Source organism: Papaver somniferum, chromosome 8 (assembly GCF_003573695.1).
Source record: "Papaver somniferum cultivar HN1 chromosome 8, ASM357369v1, whole genome shotgun sequence".
Classification (NCBI taxonomy): domain Eukaryota; kingdom Viridiplantae; phylum Streptophyta; class Magnoliopsida; order Ranunculales; family Papaveraceae; genus Papaver; species Papaver somniferum.
The window spans coordinates 128,278,657-128,296,259 of record NC_039365.1 but is presented as its reverse complement, the minus strand read 5'-3'; the positions used below and the strand labels follow the sequence as shown (position 1 = coordinate 128,296,259).

The window sequence follows — 17,603 nt, the reverse complement described above, 5'->3', positions numbered from 1 at the left end:
ATTGAATTCAATGAGAGCACTTACAATATTTGAATCCACATGATATCCATCTTCAGACACAAGCTTAAGAACTCTTCCCACTATGTTTGCAATCTGATTAGTCACTTCGGCATTTTAAAGTTCTATAGACAATTTCTTGATATCAATCTAATATTACTTGAATGCTGGAATTAATGTTCCTTAGATCCATTATGGGATTCCATTCCTTCGGCACTATTAGATATTCATTTATATTCCATGAAGCTCCAACCAAAACATCATTGAATTTTCTCCGGTTAATCTACCAAACACATTATTTTTCACTTTTTTCTAAATCTACACTCTCTTGATTACTCTTCTCTCTTTTTAATCTGTTACAATGATTTGATTGCTTAAAACTATCATTTTCCTTCTTAGATCTAGTTGTTTTCATGTTTTTATATGAGCTATTATAATTTTTATTTCTTTTTATTATTTTAAATGTTTATCTGTTTGTTTTCAGAATCTTAGGAAATTTCTCTAGTTTTGAAACTTGTTACTTTAGTGCTAATGTTTTGCTAATTCCTTTGCATGGTCTTTTATCATTCACCATGGGAGGCATCCATTATTGGTCGTTTGCCTTATTATATCTCTTTCTGTCAACTATATTGTCGCAGACAAGAATAGTTTTGATTTCATCTCCTTTTGCAGTTTTGCAGGCCATTAATCAAAGAATGGTTTTTATCAGTATGATCCAGTATTGCAGTTTAGATTATGTATATGATCATAATGTGGAAGGTGAGTTCATTTTCTACGATTCAAAAGGTCCGATTCAGGTTTATGAGATCCAGTATTTGAATTTTCAAAATTCAATATTTCCCTCTATAGAACAGCGTGATTTGTGGGTTTCCAGTTTTCTTCCGAAGATTCTAGAGTTGACTATAATCGACTTCAATGCCAGAATCTGTTTTCATCCTCCATCGAATATATCTTTACCTTATTTTTCTCATAATAGTTATAACAATATAACTATTTATAGTTACAATTTATTCGATAAACTTCTATATATTAGAAGGCAAACAAAGCTTTTGATCATATTATCTTCTCCAGCAATTTCTTTAAGCAGAATTAAACCTAGAGCAATGGCTTCATCCTCAAACTCACAAGTCTATATCCTCACTTCCCAATTGAATGAAACTCGCATTTGTGATTTCAGCAAACGAAATATCAGAAAAGTTGTGGGTTCAACAAGGGCTATATCGATTGTTAAGGAAGAACGGAACAACAATTTGATTGGTAAAGTACATTCAAAAGATCCAGTGGAGACGGTTACAGTGAGGAAAGAAGTAAGTGTACTTTGGAAGCAATATCGAATCACAAATATGAGAGGTTTGGATAAAAATATTTATCTCTTCAAGTTTACATCCACTGAAATAGCTGAAGCAATTCTCAGAAGAGGTCCTTGAACTGTTCAAAAGAATCATATTTCCCTAGTGAAATATAACCCTTCAATTACTGTGAAGGATCATGATTTTTCTCATCAGGAATGGAATGTTCAGTTCAAAAACATTCTTCTTGAACATCATGCAGTTCCTGTTATAGATGAAGCGTTGGTGGAATTGGGTCCTAAAATCTGGACTAAGCCAGAAAATTGTTGCGCAGCTTCTGGTTCAGTCATAACTGCAAGGGTAAAGGTAGATCTGACAAAGCCTATGCACAGAGGTGGATGATGGAACACAACAGCTGATGGAGTAACATGGGTTCGTTATCACTGGGAAAGACAACCACGCCTTGGTTACATTTATTTGCTTGTAGGATCGCTTCCACACTATATAGATATAAAGGAACGTTAAAAATGAAGTGTTTTTCCTAAATCTAAGATGCACAACACCTTTCCAATGTAGGAGCGAGACACAATCTCATGGCAGTGTAGCAGGATGGATCACCCGCAGGATTATCTAAAAGTTATCCCTATTGATGGCCTCAATCAAGTTGTAGGACCACGCCAATTCAGAGTTATTTTGAAATACCACCTAGGTATTCCACTTTTTCCTGAAGACTACATCTATCCGTGTTGTAAGAGGGTTATGGACAGGTTTGGAGACCATGTTGTTTACTGTACAAGTGCAGTTGTCCAGAAATTTCGAAACAACATGGTGTGCGATCTATTTGTTGATCTATGTTATAAGATCGGTGTTGCGGCCCGAAAAGAAGTCTCCTTGGGACTTTCTTCCGATAGAGGCACTCCCTTAAGGCCATCTGATATTTTCGTGTACAACTAGGAGAATGGACGGGACGTATGCTTTGATGCCACCGATGTATCACCTTTTACCAAAGGAGGAAACCGTAGCTTCACCCCTGGTCAAGCAATTTCTGCTACTATCATGCGTAAGAGGAACAAATATGTCGATAAGTACTCGTCTCTTGGGTATGGGTTCAACGTTTTAGCTTTCTCGATGTTAGGGGAGCTTGGAGACGATATTATTCACTTTATGAAGAGGTTGAAGAACTGCATGGATAGCTATGATATTAATAGCAAACTAGGTAGTTCTCCTTTTCATCGTTTAGGTATTATTATTCAAAAGGCGTGGGAGCGCATATTGTCGCTAGACTCCCATCCAACCCTGTGTAATTACTCTTTGAGTTATTCTAATAAAGGCCCTCTGAGGTGTTGTTTTACAAAAAAAAAAATTACATACTTATTTTTCCATTTGCTTATCGTTCTGAACTTGTTTTCGCGAATATTTGCTTAATTGACTCGGCTGCAATCTGCTCACTACATGAATACACAATAATTTCATGTGAAACTAAAAAGCAACATATGCAGACGTCAAAAAAAGGCAAGTGAAACGGCATAGATACTACGATACTTGTTAGATTCTTTTGATTTCTTTTTGGTTACTCGTTTATCCATAGCATATTTCATTCTACCAGGCGCCCCTTTAATCTTCACTATGGTTTGATCGCGTATTGCCTTCTTTTGATTTACCTCATTTTATGCATTGAAAACACTGGGGATCCCAAAAAATATACCACCAACTTTTTCTTAGGCAATCTGTATGGACAAACTTAAATACAAATCCAATAGTTCAACTTAATGAATCTCAATCAAGGAATAGTATTTAGAGTTATATCTCTTTCTCCCACAATCATAAAGTTCACAAAGACTGGTCTGTAAACCTGATTTACATGTGAAAGTACTTGGCTAATTCCAAAGATCACTTTCCAAGTAATCAATCAAGTCGTATCCAACTTATATACTTGATTGAATTTACGCACAACGTGTGATATTTCAATTATAAATATAAACATTATAATGCGGAAAAGAAATAACACATACACCAGAAGTTTTGTTAACAAGGAAACCACAATTGCAAAAAAAGAAAAGGGACCTAGTCCAGATTGAACACCAAACTATATTAAGCCGCTACAGACACTAGTGTACTACCATTTAACTTCAACTGAAATTTAGTTGAGACCAAATAAACCCTCACAACAATTCAGTTACAGTTGCACTACTTACGCCTCTTGAATCCCAGCAGGAATCTATGTAAATGATTCCCTCAGCTGACGTCCTTTACATCCTAAGAGTTTCTTCAACTCAATTGAAGACTTTAAACCAATCTGCCTCCCACAAATAAAAATATATGTGTGATTTCCTTTTTGATCGTAGATCAAGGTGAGACTGGAAATCGATAGCAATAGACAAAGTCTAGCTTAGCTCAAAATCAGGATTTATGTTACCCAAAGTGCATCCTAGATTATTATTCACCTCACAAGTATTAAACTTGTGGAATCAATCAAAGTTTGAGACGAGGATAACTTTGATGATTTCTATCTATCTTGAACATAGGTTGCTTTAGGTTTAAGCTAAGATAACTTTGGAACCAAGCAATCGATATCCACCGTTAGATGAATCTTTGAATGTGATTGACATATCAAGATTTACACTCTGGTTAGGATGAATTGTAACCGAATCATGTATAAAGACCACGCTCATGAATGCTTAGCCGAAGCTATCCAAATGAACGATAAGCTTGAGCATTTTCATATACCACATAAGATTTTAACTCGAGGCACAATCATGTGATCAAATATTTCTATAGTGTCTTTAGAGATTATTCAAATTCTAATTATCTCGGAGAAATAATTTTATGCGCATATGAATTTGATCGACATGGTAAGTAGGCATACTTGGTACACATTACTTAACTTGTTCGTGAATAGTTATGTCATGGTACGTGTTCCGGTATGTATACCTTAAGAAATGACCGAGCTCCGGAGTTCACAGAACTTTCCCGGTACGTATACTGGTATGGATACCTTAAGACAATAACTAGTTCCGGAGTTCACAAAACTTTTCTGGTACGTATACTGGTATGGATACCAACCCGGTTTTGGGACCAACAATTCTTTTCTAGTATGCATACGGGTATGCGTACTGATCTGGATTCACGAGTTCACAGACTTTTCAAAGTATGCATACTTGGTATGCGTACCAAAAATTTGTTGTCGACATATAGCTACTCCGGTACGTATACTAGGTACATGTATTACGGTTCCAGACTTATAACAGTTCTCCCAGTTTGTAACACTGGTATGCATACTGTCTTGTATCCGAGAATAATAGTAGTTGTATATTTCTCTCTAAATCAATTCGAAGCATTCTCAAATAACATCAATGACACATATCACTGTTTCAGACTATTTTTGAATGGTAATCTTGAATCACAATTTAGATTAAGAACAATAAATTGGCCTTAACCGAAATTCATAAAGTATGAAGAAATGTTCATTAAGCTTAGTCATATTTTTTTAGAATTAATTACCAATATAAACTTGACTCGAAAGTCTTGATATGCATATGATAGTCTAATTAGTTATGTGACATCATCTCATAGATATAAAGATGAATATAACTTGACATGTAGGTGGTTCAGTCTTCACTTATTTGTTGAAGAAGTTCTCCAAAAGCTTCGGTTGATCTACGCCTTCAAATGGTAGAACGCAATGAAGACTGATGTGATGCCCGTTTCTCAACTACATCTTCTATCCTAATCCGAGACTTAACTAATTGTATATTAGAAATCAAGATATAGTTTTGAACAACTAAATTTGATAACAAGCTTGATATAGAAACACTTGTGAGTTCGACCGAGAAATACTCTAACATGCACATTTAACTCGCTTTCCTAAATTATCCAGATCTTTTTCAACACCTTCAATTCTTTCTCTTGTATTATCCAAAGGTTGATCTGCAGATTGAGTCGATCCTTCTTTCAAAGCATCTTTAACCTCTTTCAGTGCTTTATTAATAATTATATTGGTAACATTGTGAATTTCAATTGATGTAGAACCTTTAATGACAATATTGACAGCTTGTTGACAGAGGTTACTATATCAAATAGTAGTCGCGTATCGATTGTTGTCTACAATTTCTTCCCGTTGATCAAATATTACAAACCAAGACTTTGTATTTATTGTCCACCTTTTTACTATATACAGAGTTGGAAGACTTTGAATATTCACAACCGAAAAAATCTTTAGTACATGTCTACAGAAATATCCCGCAAACTCATATAATAAGCAGCTACATTTCACACTTTTATCGGCAGAATCATACTGAACTGTGCGTACCTTATTTTCATGCCCCAACCACCATATATGATAATTCGATTGTGTCCCATTTCTATTAATTTTGTTTTGAAAATATTGTAATGCTTGATTTAATTCTTCCTAGAACTTACAGAAAACCATCCTTGTGTAAATGAGTGATGCTTCTTCTTCAATATTCGTAAAGAGTATCAACAACGTTTTTTTGTACTTTGTTTCACATTCCTCATCATTTTCTTCTTCATGTCTATCAATTATAGTCCTTTCGAATTGCTTAATAAAATCACAAAGAGACAGCTTTCTTTTCATAAAATGATCGAAATAAGCGTTTATGCTTTCACTGTGTTTTGTTGTGTTGTGTACATTTAGCACAAAATACATCTCGAGTATAAACCGACGCCCACTTTTCCTATTTCTTGTACAGAGGCAATAAGCATTTGTTATCCTTTAAGTCATACTTTTCAAGCATCAGTTCCCAACCGGATTCAAATTCTTCAATTGTCTCATTACCATATAACCATTTTGTTGAAATCAGAAACAAAATTAGGATACTTATTAATTGCATGAGATAAATGCTTACTTGCAAGTATGCTTATATTCCACAAACAATATCGATGTCGGGTACCTGGTAAGATATTTCTAATAGCGCCCGATATAGCGGATTCTTGATCAGTTAAAATAACCTTAGGTTTCTTACAATGCATTGCTTTCATCCATGTTCTCATAACCCAGTAGAATAATTCTTCGGATTCAGAATGTAGTAAGGCACCCCCAAATAGAGTAGTCTGGTAATGATGATTGACTCCTACTATGGGAACAAAAGGAATGCCATATCGGTTTGTACAATAAGTAGGAATGCCATATCTAAAGTGATAATAATCCATCCGTGATCTAGCATCTGTCCAAAAATAAAAGTCATCTCCCCTTCAGAATCAACTTGAACAGAATAAAAGAACGATGAGTTATCTGTTTGTTGACGCTCAAAGTAGTCGAGTACGGCTTGTGTGTCTCCATTTATGAGCTCTAATGTTCTTTTCGCTGTTAAATAGTTTCTTACATCATTTGTAGTAAACCCAATATTCTAAACTCCACCAGCTACAAGTACCATAAAGCGCATTGCAGGATTTGTTTTTATTCCCGCAAGTAGAAAATTGTCAATAACTTGTTCATAATTTTTAGGAATCCTCCTCAATGATTTAATGTTGTTCCTTTTATTTGGAGATACAAGGAGATGGTTGTGTTCTTCTACAGCATGCGACACAATTCGTATATTTTCTTTCTTTCTTATTATCATATGGGCTTTAAACTCCGTTCTCCTAACAGTTCGCTTTCTTTTTAGCTCTTCAAATGACTTAGATCTAGGATTGCGTTTTCCTTGATATGCACAACAAAAGGTACGCCCAATTACAATCTTATTGTCTTCGGTACTACTACATGATAAATAAGTAGTATGTTTTTAGATACTAAATCCGACTTTTTCAGCATAGTACTTGTAAAAATCATATGCTTCATCTTGCGATTGAAATTCCCTTCCAACGTATGCTCGATATTCATTTAATAAATCGTCAGTTATGCTTGAATTAATGGTATTTGTTGTCTTGCTACTTCGATGCTCATTTTCTTCTTCCTCAATTATAATGTGTTCTTCATCGCGGATTTCCTCGTATTAATTCTCTGCATGAATTTGAAAATATATATCAGATAATAATTTAGTCAATGTTATGTGATGCTATTTAGTATTGTAATAACTAATTTATTGATGCAATTATGTGTTTCTTTTTGGGGGCAGAAAACCTGGTACGGCTCTTTTTTTTTTTGATTAAAAAGCAAAGAAAGGTACTTATATTTCTAGTAATAGAGGAAGAATGGAGAACTACCTTGTTCAATGGTTTTCTCTCTCATACCGTCGTGGTCGGATTGATGATCTTAGCGAGAACTGGAAACCAAATCAGGCTCCATTACTTTTTGTTTCGGTGATTGAGTAGAAACCCAAGACTATTCTAGGGTTTATAACTATAAATACTAAGGTCCAGTTCAGAATATATAAAAACTAAAAGGGTGTTTAAACAATTTAATAATTATTGAATTAGTAAAATATGAGGAAAGCGAGATCCGTGGAGAGGGATTGACATCAGACGCTTATGAGGCGCGACTTCATAATAGTTGTCACGCATGCGCACAAGTGACAACAGGACTCTTGAGTGGAATTTAAGACAATCCTAGTGTTTATAATTATAAATTCTAAAAGAGGAAAAAATATTATAATAATGAGTATACTTTAACAAAATATTACTAATGGGAAGGTCCTGTTAAGATTATATAGAAACTAAAAGGATGTTCAAACAATTTAACAATTAATATGTAGAAAGTTGTAGAGACCTAGAGGGTGATTCACATTGGACGGTTATGATGCGCGACTTCATAATAATTGCCGCGCGCGCCACAAGATTCTATAATAAAAAAACTCAAAAGTGTATAGAGAAATAGTTTTAGCATCCTTAATCGAATAGATAACAGTGGTAGATCAGAATATGCACATCATTTAATAATGTGGTAATTTTCCAAAAAACAAACTTCACCACTGTTCGAGAAAAAAGGAAAAAAGAAGAAAAAGAAACTGCGGACGCTAACTAAAGTTAATATATACACGTGTACCTACAAGTTGATTAGAAATAATCGCTGATGGATGATGGAGCTGCACATATTGATTAACCGGACATATCGCAGCTTGAACATTTATTAATCCTCGAAATTTAAATATTATTTGAAAGCTTGATACGTTCAATGATATCCTCGGTATCGCTTGTAGTAATCATTACGCGTATTCCTGAACGCGCAGCCGGCAATAGTATAAATAACGATAAGGAAAATCAGTATTGCGATATTAAAAATGGTTAGTTGTTTCCAGTCTCTCTTTAGGCTTCCCAGAACTCCACCTTTACAGGATTTGCAGTTATAACATAGGACATCTTGATTGTTGCTCCATGTCGTGCAATCACTGTCTTCGGCTTCTGGCCCGGATTTTGGTACATCCCATACTGTGGCATTCACATATGTGAACCCACAAAAACTAGGAGGTTTGCAACAACCAGCCTGATCAACAAATCCAAAATTGTGTAACTTCTTAATCAAACCTTAATACACAGGATGTATAATTAATGGTAAAGAGAAGAAAAACATACCTTTATGGGAGCTAAACGTTTCTTGTAGAAATCTGATTGCTTCTGTTCGTTGGTCATTTTACTAAGTTGGTCGCATGTTTTAGCTTCGACGAAACAAGTTCTAATTTTATCCCAGTTTTTCCCATCAACATGTTGTTGTAACCATTTGGAATAATCACCAAGTCTATTATCATTATAACCTTTCCCTGACAATGCTTTACCAGCACTTTTATTTGTAAAAACAAATACAAATATGGTGAACCCAAAAACAGCCAGTATTACAAAGAACATGACAATAATATAAATCCAAAGAAACGATGAAACCTTGCAACAAGAACCAATTATACCCAAAAGAGATAAAATGAATATAAACACCGAAAATGATAATAATGGAACTTTAATGATTTCTTGACATTCTGCTTGATTTGATGCAGGCCCATGTATTTCTTTACTGATTGATAAACTTAAGAACGGTAGTGAAATGATCAGAGCTAAGATGTTTACGATGATGATTAAACTATTACTCAAACGACACACTTTTGAAAAACGAAAAAGGGGATGATGGCTTATGAATGAATAACCCCTCTCGATAGAGATTTTGTGATTTCTGATTTGGATTGGATAATATATAGGTTAGAATGGCAAGCAAGATTAATTAGGGGTTTAGTGATGAGAAGAATAACAGGTGGTTTTGAATGTGGGTTGAATTTCTCCATCAAAACCATCTGCAGGTTGAAATCTGTTTAACAAATGGAAACGCGTTTTAGAGAAAGCCAAGGATAACAAAAACACAAACAAACACTAAAAATAGGAGATGATGGTAGTTTCAAGTAATGGCTGCAATTGATTAATTTTCAGTTTTGGGTGTTATTTGCTGGTTACATAGGACATGAATAATGAGTATGATCTGGCAGTGATGTTTCTTATGGATTTCTTTTCTAGACAATTGACATGAATCGTCCATCGAACCATAGCAACACAACGCTAGTAACTGCCCAACATCACCGTGAATAGCATTTCATACGATTTGCAATAGCTACTGATGATCTGCATGGTAACATCAGTCAACCATAACATGGCCCAGCGCTGCAGCCAAACTCTACAGGCCACAATCCTTCGATAAGCTAGGAAGCTGTAGTTCGTAGTTTCTGACTGGTGTCAACAACCTAGTCATGAACTTGATCGTTACAGGTAACACCTTGCGAACTCTCCTGACATCTTCAAAATTGATTTCCAAGCCCATTCAATTTCCATGCTACATCAAACTATTAACAAAAAAACATATCCCTTTTACCAGAAAATAAACAAACCATATTACTATTCTCTCAAGACCAACTTTAAGAGAACGGAACAGTGGCAGAAGGAAGTACTTCGCTCTTGACGGTATAAGAGTTGTTCAATATATCAATTTTCTGCTGTAGGAAAAACCTACATACTTATAAACAAGAGAATAGAATTGACCCTTAAGTGTTTTTTTTCTTTTGCATACAACAAAGCTTTGCAGATCACAATTTGAGCTCAATGTTAAGCCACGTAAGTGATATTTCAGATAAAATATGGTACATCTTTAACTACCTTGTTTCACACTGGTGATGTAGGGAATCAGCATTCTCTACAAATGATTGCTCATGGAAATGAAAGTTCATTAATTCTTTCCCTAGAATGCCACTCTGACTCTCAGCCTCAGTTTCGATCTTTCTTTTACTAGACAATGCCAAATTTCTTGGTGAACAAGGAGAAAGTTGGTGTGAATATTCAAATTCCCTGCAGAATTGAAACATTGTAAAGAAATAGTGTGGAACACTAAAATATATTTTATGTATTTCTTACTGTAGCGAAAACTTTCAATGTAAGTTCATGTACTAATCTGCTACAACTAATAATAAGATCAAACGGGAACAAAGAAATACCTAAATGCACCTGTATCAATATTGTCGTTGATACATAGTTCGAAGACCCCTGCAGCTACTACATGTCCAGGGAAATAAAGGAGGATCTAGGCAGTAGGAATGGATCCAACGATTCCTGCAGATAGAACAACTAGCAAGAAGATCCTCATGTTCCCGAGAACGACATTCACAACAAACGGGTGCTGAAGAATGCTGAAACCACAAAAGACAAAATGATTAGACATTAACACACCAGTTTATATGAATAGGAGGCAAGAAAATATGACAAGAAAAATAAGCATGTGCAGACCTGAGCTCCAAAATTAGGGTTTTCCCGATCAGAAAGCATGAAAATATCGTTTGTGGCTGATGAGGGACCTGGAACAGTTTGTGAATATATCTTCTGATCAGCAGAGTCGGCATCTTCTAATTTTGTGATGCGCAAGAAACCACACTTGCATAAAGGACATGTTGAAACCATTCTCCTTGCAGCCTACATTAAATCATCACCAATTGAAGCCTAGTAAATAGGACACCGAACGGGCAAAAGTTTAACAACGAAGTAAAAACAGGTAATAGACCACATAAAGCCACTCAAAACAGGTGTTGAGGCCCCATTGCTCTTAAAGAGATTATAATAAATTTGGCCACATGTTTTTTTTCTCGATAAGCTATTTTAAGTGAGATTAAAATCTCTAGAATATTTTGGAGGATTTTTTTTAGTTTCAAGTTACCGCAGGGCAGCAATGGCATTTAGCTCTACTCACTTGACAATGACAAATAAAAGTTCTTCTAGCATGCCTTTACAAATACTTACAAAGTTTGTATAAGTAGTCATGCAACAAGGTAATAGATCTTATTCTTAACCTTATTTTCGAAGATAAGTTCAGAAATTTATATCAAAGCTCTTCATTATAAAACAGAACAGAAAATTAACTAGTTTGTCCTTATCAAGAATTCACATCGTTTTGTGTCTCAAAAGATCTTCATATTCCTATTTCAACATTTTTCTCTGAATAAAAGGGTCATTGAAATATTTCATGTTTCTGATAAGATTTGCAGATAATTAAAGATAATTCATCCTTAACCAAACTTTAAAGCATAGGATTAAGATTAGAAGTAGATACCTGATGTGCTATGTTGTTATCTGTATGGAAGTAGAAAAAACAAAAGAGGACTATAAGCAGAAAAGACATACCGTGTGATCAGCCCATTCCCGAATGCAAGAATAACAAAATCGATGTCCACATGGTAACACACCCCTTGTTGAACTAAAATCTGTATAACAAATTACACAAGACAATTCTGCTAGTTTGTTCAAGGCATCAGATTCACCAGCATCCTTGTGTGTTCCATCCGCACCATCAAAATCTGAAGCTCTAGCTGATGGCATCCTTTCTTGGGAAGGTATCTCAACATTATTTGATATACACAAATCACTAGTAATAGCGACATTATTCAATACCGAGATATCTTCGACAACTTCCTGCTCTTCATTCATATTTTCTTCGATGTAGGCAAAGTCTGCCAAATTTGACCTTTGGGGTATCACTGGATCCTCATTTCTCGACCCATCAGAAGTACTAGCGGTGCTGCTTTGGTTTCTTTTGGCTGGAGGACGTTCTTGCTGACAACCCAATATAGTTAATGAATCATCGGAATCATTAGATGCACCATTAGCGCTGTTATAAATCCTGTCACAATGTTCAGTTGGAAAACCTTCTTGATCGTAATCAAATCTGTAAGGTTCATGAGGGACTATGGATGCACTCTTTTTCACAAGCCGCCGACTCTTGCGAGTAGGTTGATCCTTACTTGTGCTCCCAGTAACACCATAGGTACTCCTCGTGTTACCGGAGAGAACTGAAGCACTTAAACTAGATCCTTCACGCTGTTGGTAAGAAAAGAAAGGGAAGTTCTGATAGACATCAAACGAACAAGCGAAGATCACAGAAGGATTACTTATAGTATTCTACAGAAAAGCTAAATAAAGTTGCAAATGATTAGAGTGTATCTGCCAAATCAAATGAAAAGAGAGACAAAGTAATTGTTAAGCTTAACATTCATGCTTTACCAAAGATATTATTCAAAATAACTATGGCAAAGAAATTTGCTATCTAACACTCAACAGACTAGAGTAGGGGAGAACATAGGAAGATAACACTGGATAAAATAAGTACCTTCTTGCTACCTTTAAAAGGTTTATCCAGCAAGATGTCTTGGTTCCCCAATTTGATGTTCTTACTTGTACCTACCATCATGGTTTTCTTACCCCTATCAGAAAGTAACTCCTGCAGATTGAAATTGAGCGAGCAATATTAAACAAACATAGCCTGTAGTAAAAACATCCCTCTAGTACAGCAAGAAAGTATGGTACAAGGAATGTGGGGCCAAATAGAAGCACCACTCCCTACGAAAAGGATGAAAAACGGCTAAATATACAACGTGAGTGGACCCTGTTTGATGACAAATTTTGCATTTAAATCTATTAAAGGTGAAAAGATCAAAACATACCTATTTTTATCAGTTCCATCAGAAGTCACTGGGTATTTGGGAGTCGAAAAACAATTTAAAAAACCATTTCCTTTACATTTAGTATTGTATAGTTTAAAAAAGAACAGAGCAAATGAGGAGACCATTCAAATCGAATATTTTTGCTGGAACAACACCGAAGAAGGGCAGTCAACAAGTGACATATAATCCATTTAAGGGAAACAAGTATTCAGCTTACAGAGCTACCTTGCTTAACAAATGAAAACTCGGCCACAAAGACTCTTTATCAATCTCCACTTCCTTGGTGTTCTTGAATATATTTGGTCTGTCATAGAACAAAGTGCCATTCTCTCTACTTGATAAGCTCTCTCTCGAAACATCTACTGGAGGTTCCCACAACAGATGTCCTACTTGGTGACCACTGTGGACATAATTTACACACTTACTGAATGAGTAAATCAGAGAGAAATTTTATACATTGCATAGAAATAAGCCTAGGAAACTTGATATGAACACCCAAATCCTATTAAATTTTATTCATCATGTATAAAGAAAACTTTCATAGCCTGTTCACCTAACACAAGAACAAGCATGGAAAACTTCATCCTCTTTGTTTTCCGAGGATTCCAATGTTCTATGAAACATATCCATGATGTAGTCATCTGTAAATCTCTTTATGTTCCCATTAGCTCTAAATATTGGCAGTCGTAAATGACTAACAACCTAAAACAGCCAAATCTTGTATTTTTGTACACTAAAAATATAAAATAACTTTGCACGATACACAGACTCAGACGCCAATATCTTGACCGATAATTGGAGTATGTAAACAAATTTCAATAACAAACATGGAAGAAAAACAAAGATCCCACTTCCTTACTAGTTTTGAACAGCTAAAATCACTACCTTTGCATGAGATAAGGATGTTCAGGAAGACGTTTTCCTTCCCTAGCACAATCCTCAAACCAACTATGGCTAACAATCATAGTTCCAAGCTCTCGAGCAAGCGTATATTTACTTCCTTCAAATTTCCAACAAACCTGAGTGAAAAAAAAAATAATATAATCCAAATACGACATTTCAGTTGAAAAGTTTAAAATTAAGACTAAAGAATCCAGTAAGCTACTCCTATTGACCTAATAATCAAAATACTAACCAGATGTGTGATCGATCTGCTCATTCTGCCAACTTAATTAGCACCAGTGTGGTTAATAAGCTTTATAAGATTAAATCTTTCGCAACCATGATAACCACTGACTGAAGCAACGAGAGTTTCCATCCCTTTAATGCCACAATCTACACAATCCACGAAAAATCGAAAAACAAAATGATCTACAGAAGAGAGACAAATATATAGCAAGAAATGTAATAAAGGGCGACAAAATTCATTTGAAAACCCTAGATTGAAACTTGATAAACCCAAAATCATAACCTACAATCTCCGATTGGGTTAAAGAGTTCAAAGGAAAATTACATGTGGGAATGTTCGCTAGATTATAGATGGAAAATTTACCAGTAGATCCTTTGTTGCGGTGCTTGGATTGAGCTTCTCTATTTTCGTCTTCCATATTTTTGCCGCGACGTGAAAATTTTGAAATATCTTTCCCGAACAAATTCTTTAGGGATGCACCCCTCTCCATTCGTTTGACTCGCCAGATCGGGGTGTATACCCAAACCAATTGGGGTACTGCCAAAATTTAAGTGGAGCTGGAAAGGTGGCTGGGATGCGTTAAAAACGGGTAAAGTTACGTTATTGTCTTGACTTAATTAGAACAAAATTTAAGTTAGGTGGTTCAGGGGACGGTGATGGTGGTGATGGTGGCCTTAAAAATATGGCACGTATTGCAATATAAAGGGTTGGTAATTTTTTATGAAGAAAATGTAAATTTAATAAAAATATGGTTAAAGATGATTTTTTTTTTCACATGAGTGCAAAATTGACCACTTAACTATCGATATCGGCTTAATTGACGGAATGGGGAATTTCCATTAATTTTGAAAAATTTGAGGCATTTCCACGAACGACACTCCAAATTGGGAAATTTCAACTCTTAGCCCTAATTTAATAGGTATGAAAAGAAATGCAAAGTATATCAGAACTGAAATCTGCCGAAATGCAGTCCTGGACAGAACTTTGCATAGACTTTTCAATTGTCTTTCGTGCTCCAAATTTTGAATTTTCGTTTATATGTTGTCAAAAACACAATTTTGGGATACATACTACCAAGTAATTACTCCAACATCTTGAACAGTAGTCACCTTAGCATCTTGAGCATACTGGTTTTGTTTGCTTCTTTTTTCAGGCTTCTTTGCAGTATCATTACCCGATTCATTTTTAGTCTTTCTTTTACAAGATTTCATAGGGGTATTGTTACTCAAATGAGCTTTAATGTTCCTTTTTCTATATTTTTCTGGAGTACCAGCTATAGTCTTGGACTGATTCGAGTTGTTCCTTTTCTTGTGTTTTTTAAACATCAACTCGACCATCCTACAAAAACATCCCCATAAGTTAATTTGTACGCTTAGTAACGCAAGAAAGTACTTGAATATTTTTAAGTATTGTAGAAGTAGATTATATCTGTGTATTTTCGCCAAACTGATCTCAAATCTTTTTTCTTATGTATTTTTTCCCCGCAATTTGGTTTTTGATCTCAATTTTTGTGGTCGGCCTTTGGTTTGAGAAACAAGTGGATCAAGTAAGTTGTTGAAGTGCACACTAGCACTAGACCATTGTTGTTTTGGATCATTCAATTTCGTGGAAAGAGTATCCATCCACTCGATAACATGAGTACCATGTTCTTTACTCATGGATGCTAGATCTGAAATCTTCATATAGTTTGAACATATTTAATCATACCTTTGTCGTTCAGGAGTTACAGATCAAGCATTAAAATTCACTTCGACCTTTGTATGGTTTCGAGACATATTTTCCTTTCGTCGCCTTAAAATATATTTTTCTGTAAACTCGTCAACATCATTACAAATAAGGACAACTAATGTGTTTCTGAGAAGGATTCTCCTAAATTCATACAAACAACAATTGCATTGTACCTCACATTCATCTTTCTTATATGATACGGTAAACATCATTCTTTTTTTTCCTTCGCCAACTACGATATCTTCCCGTATGCCATGAGTTTAGAGATTATCGTTTTCTTGGGAACTCATAAATATACAGTACATCATTCCAGTTAGTTCATGTTGAAACTCTTTGAAGTTTGATGTGGTATATAGCATTCGATTTTGAACCTTATACTCATAAGTATTAACAATTAATAGCATTTGATTGTGCAATTTAAAATCAGATTGGCTTTCTTTTTCCACTTTATCCTTTGTTGCTTGTTTATATTGAGCAATAAATTGCTTCAAAGTGGTTTTAGAACATAATCCTCAAAGAAATTGTTAATGCTTTCTTTTTTTTTGAGTAATTGACATCCCGCCCAGAAATGGGATTTGACGAAATACGGCACCCAGAGATGTTTTTCTTGGTATAATATAGTCAACCAGTCATTCTCATGCAACTTATATTTTTCAAGAAACACATACCAATCTCGTTCAAATTCTTCGGGATTTTGTGAATCGTAAAAAACACTTACCATATCAAGACTAATAGCCTCATATTTTTTGTAGCTTTTAAATTTTCCAGGTAACTTTTTTATGACATGACATAGGCACCAACGATGATTGACACTTGCAAACACAGTGCCTATAGCGTTTTGCATAACTTTGTCTTGATTCGTTATGATTCTTTTTGGAGCTTTCCCATGCATACATGTAAGCCATGTTTCAAATAACCAAACAAATATATATATGTATTCACTCGAAATCAGCTCGTGCCCAAGCATAGCATACCTATTTGTCAGATAAGCGATGTCAAATGTGATGACTTCTCCAAATTCTTTGTATGCTTCTCTACTCCTTGAATATGCCCAAAACATATTCCTTAAGCGACCGGCATCATCCTGGTCCATATTGTAGGTGAAATCAAAGTTCAAACTTTGTATCTTTATAAACTATTTTTGAACTGCAAAAGCATCATCTTTTTCCAAGTTGTAATTTCGTGCTTTCTAAATATAATTCAAGGTGTCTTTTTTTTTAAATGTAAGATTTCCGTGCCCGCCTTCTTCAACCACAAAAGAATTAAAATATTTACTTCCTTTGATTGTCTCTTGTTCATTTACCTTAAGTCTTTTCTTTGCTGAAGCACTTATGTATCGTTGATAAGATATAAAACGAGATTAGATATGGCTCAAAATGACATGATCGTGGACAAGATTTATGCTACCGTTGACCGTCTATATTTAAACTTGTTGATAGTTGAACTTTCCAATCTGTTTTACTATTAGGTAAATGTTTCAACGCATTTTTTATTTTGTTCATAGGCTTACCCGCCTTAGTACATGTAAATGTAGTCCATCTTATAACCCCATTATCATCTTTTTTATTTTAATTTTTTACCCCAAATCCCAATCGTTTGGTGTAATCCTTG

At 35.0% G+C, this 17,603-nt stretch overlaps 2 protein-coding genes across 2 annotated transcripts; both read right to left on the bottom strand.

The window, feature by feature from the left end:
- Positions 1-8,022: 8,022 nt before the first annotated feature.
- Positions 8,023-9,498, bottom strand: LOC113306528 (tetraspanin-8-like). The gene is made up of 2 exons (XM_026555456.1): positions 8,754-9,498; positions 8,023-8,664 (listed from the first exon to the last, which is right to left on the bottom strand). The coding sequence occupies exons 1-2, from the start codon at positions 9,021-9,023 to the stop codon at positions 8,353-8,355; spliced, it is 582 nt and encodes a 193-aa protein (XP_026411241.1). The 5' UTR covers positions 9,024-9,498; the 3' UTR covers positions 8,023-8,352.
- Positions 9,499-10,102: 604 nt separating this feature from the next.
- LOC113303004 lies at positions 10,103-14,767 on the bottom strand. The gene is made up of 9 exons (XM_026551979.1): positions 14,628-14,767; positions 14,271-14,410; positions 14,021-14,154; positions 13,361-13,535; positions 12,802-12,912; positions 11,820-12,539; positions 10,932-11,114; positions 10,643-10,834; positions 10,103-10,496 (listed from the first exon to the last, which is right to left on the bottom strand). Exons 2-8 carry the CDS (start codon positions 14,292-14,294, stop codon positions 10,658-10,660), a joined length of 1,524 nt encoding a protein of 507 aa, XP_026407764.1. The 5' UTR covers positions 14,295-14,410; positions 14,628-14,767; the 3' UTR covers positions 10,103-10,496; positions 10,643-10,657.
- Positions 14,768-17,603: the final 2,836 nt, after the last annotated feature.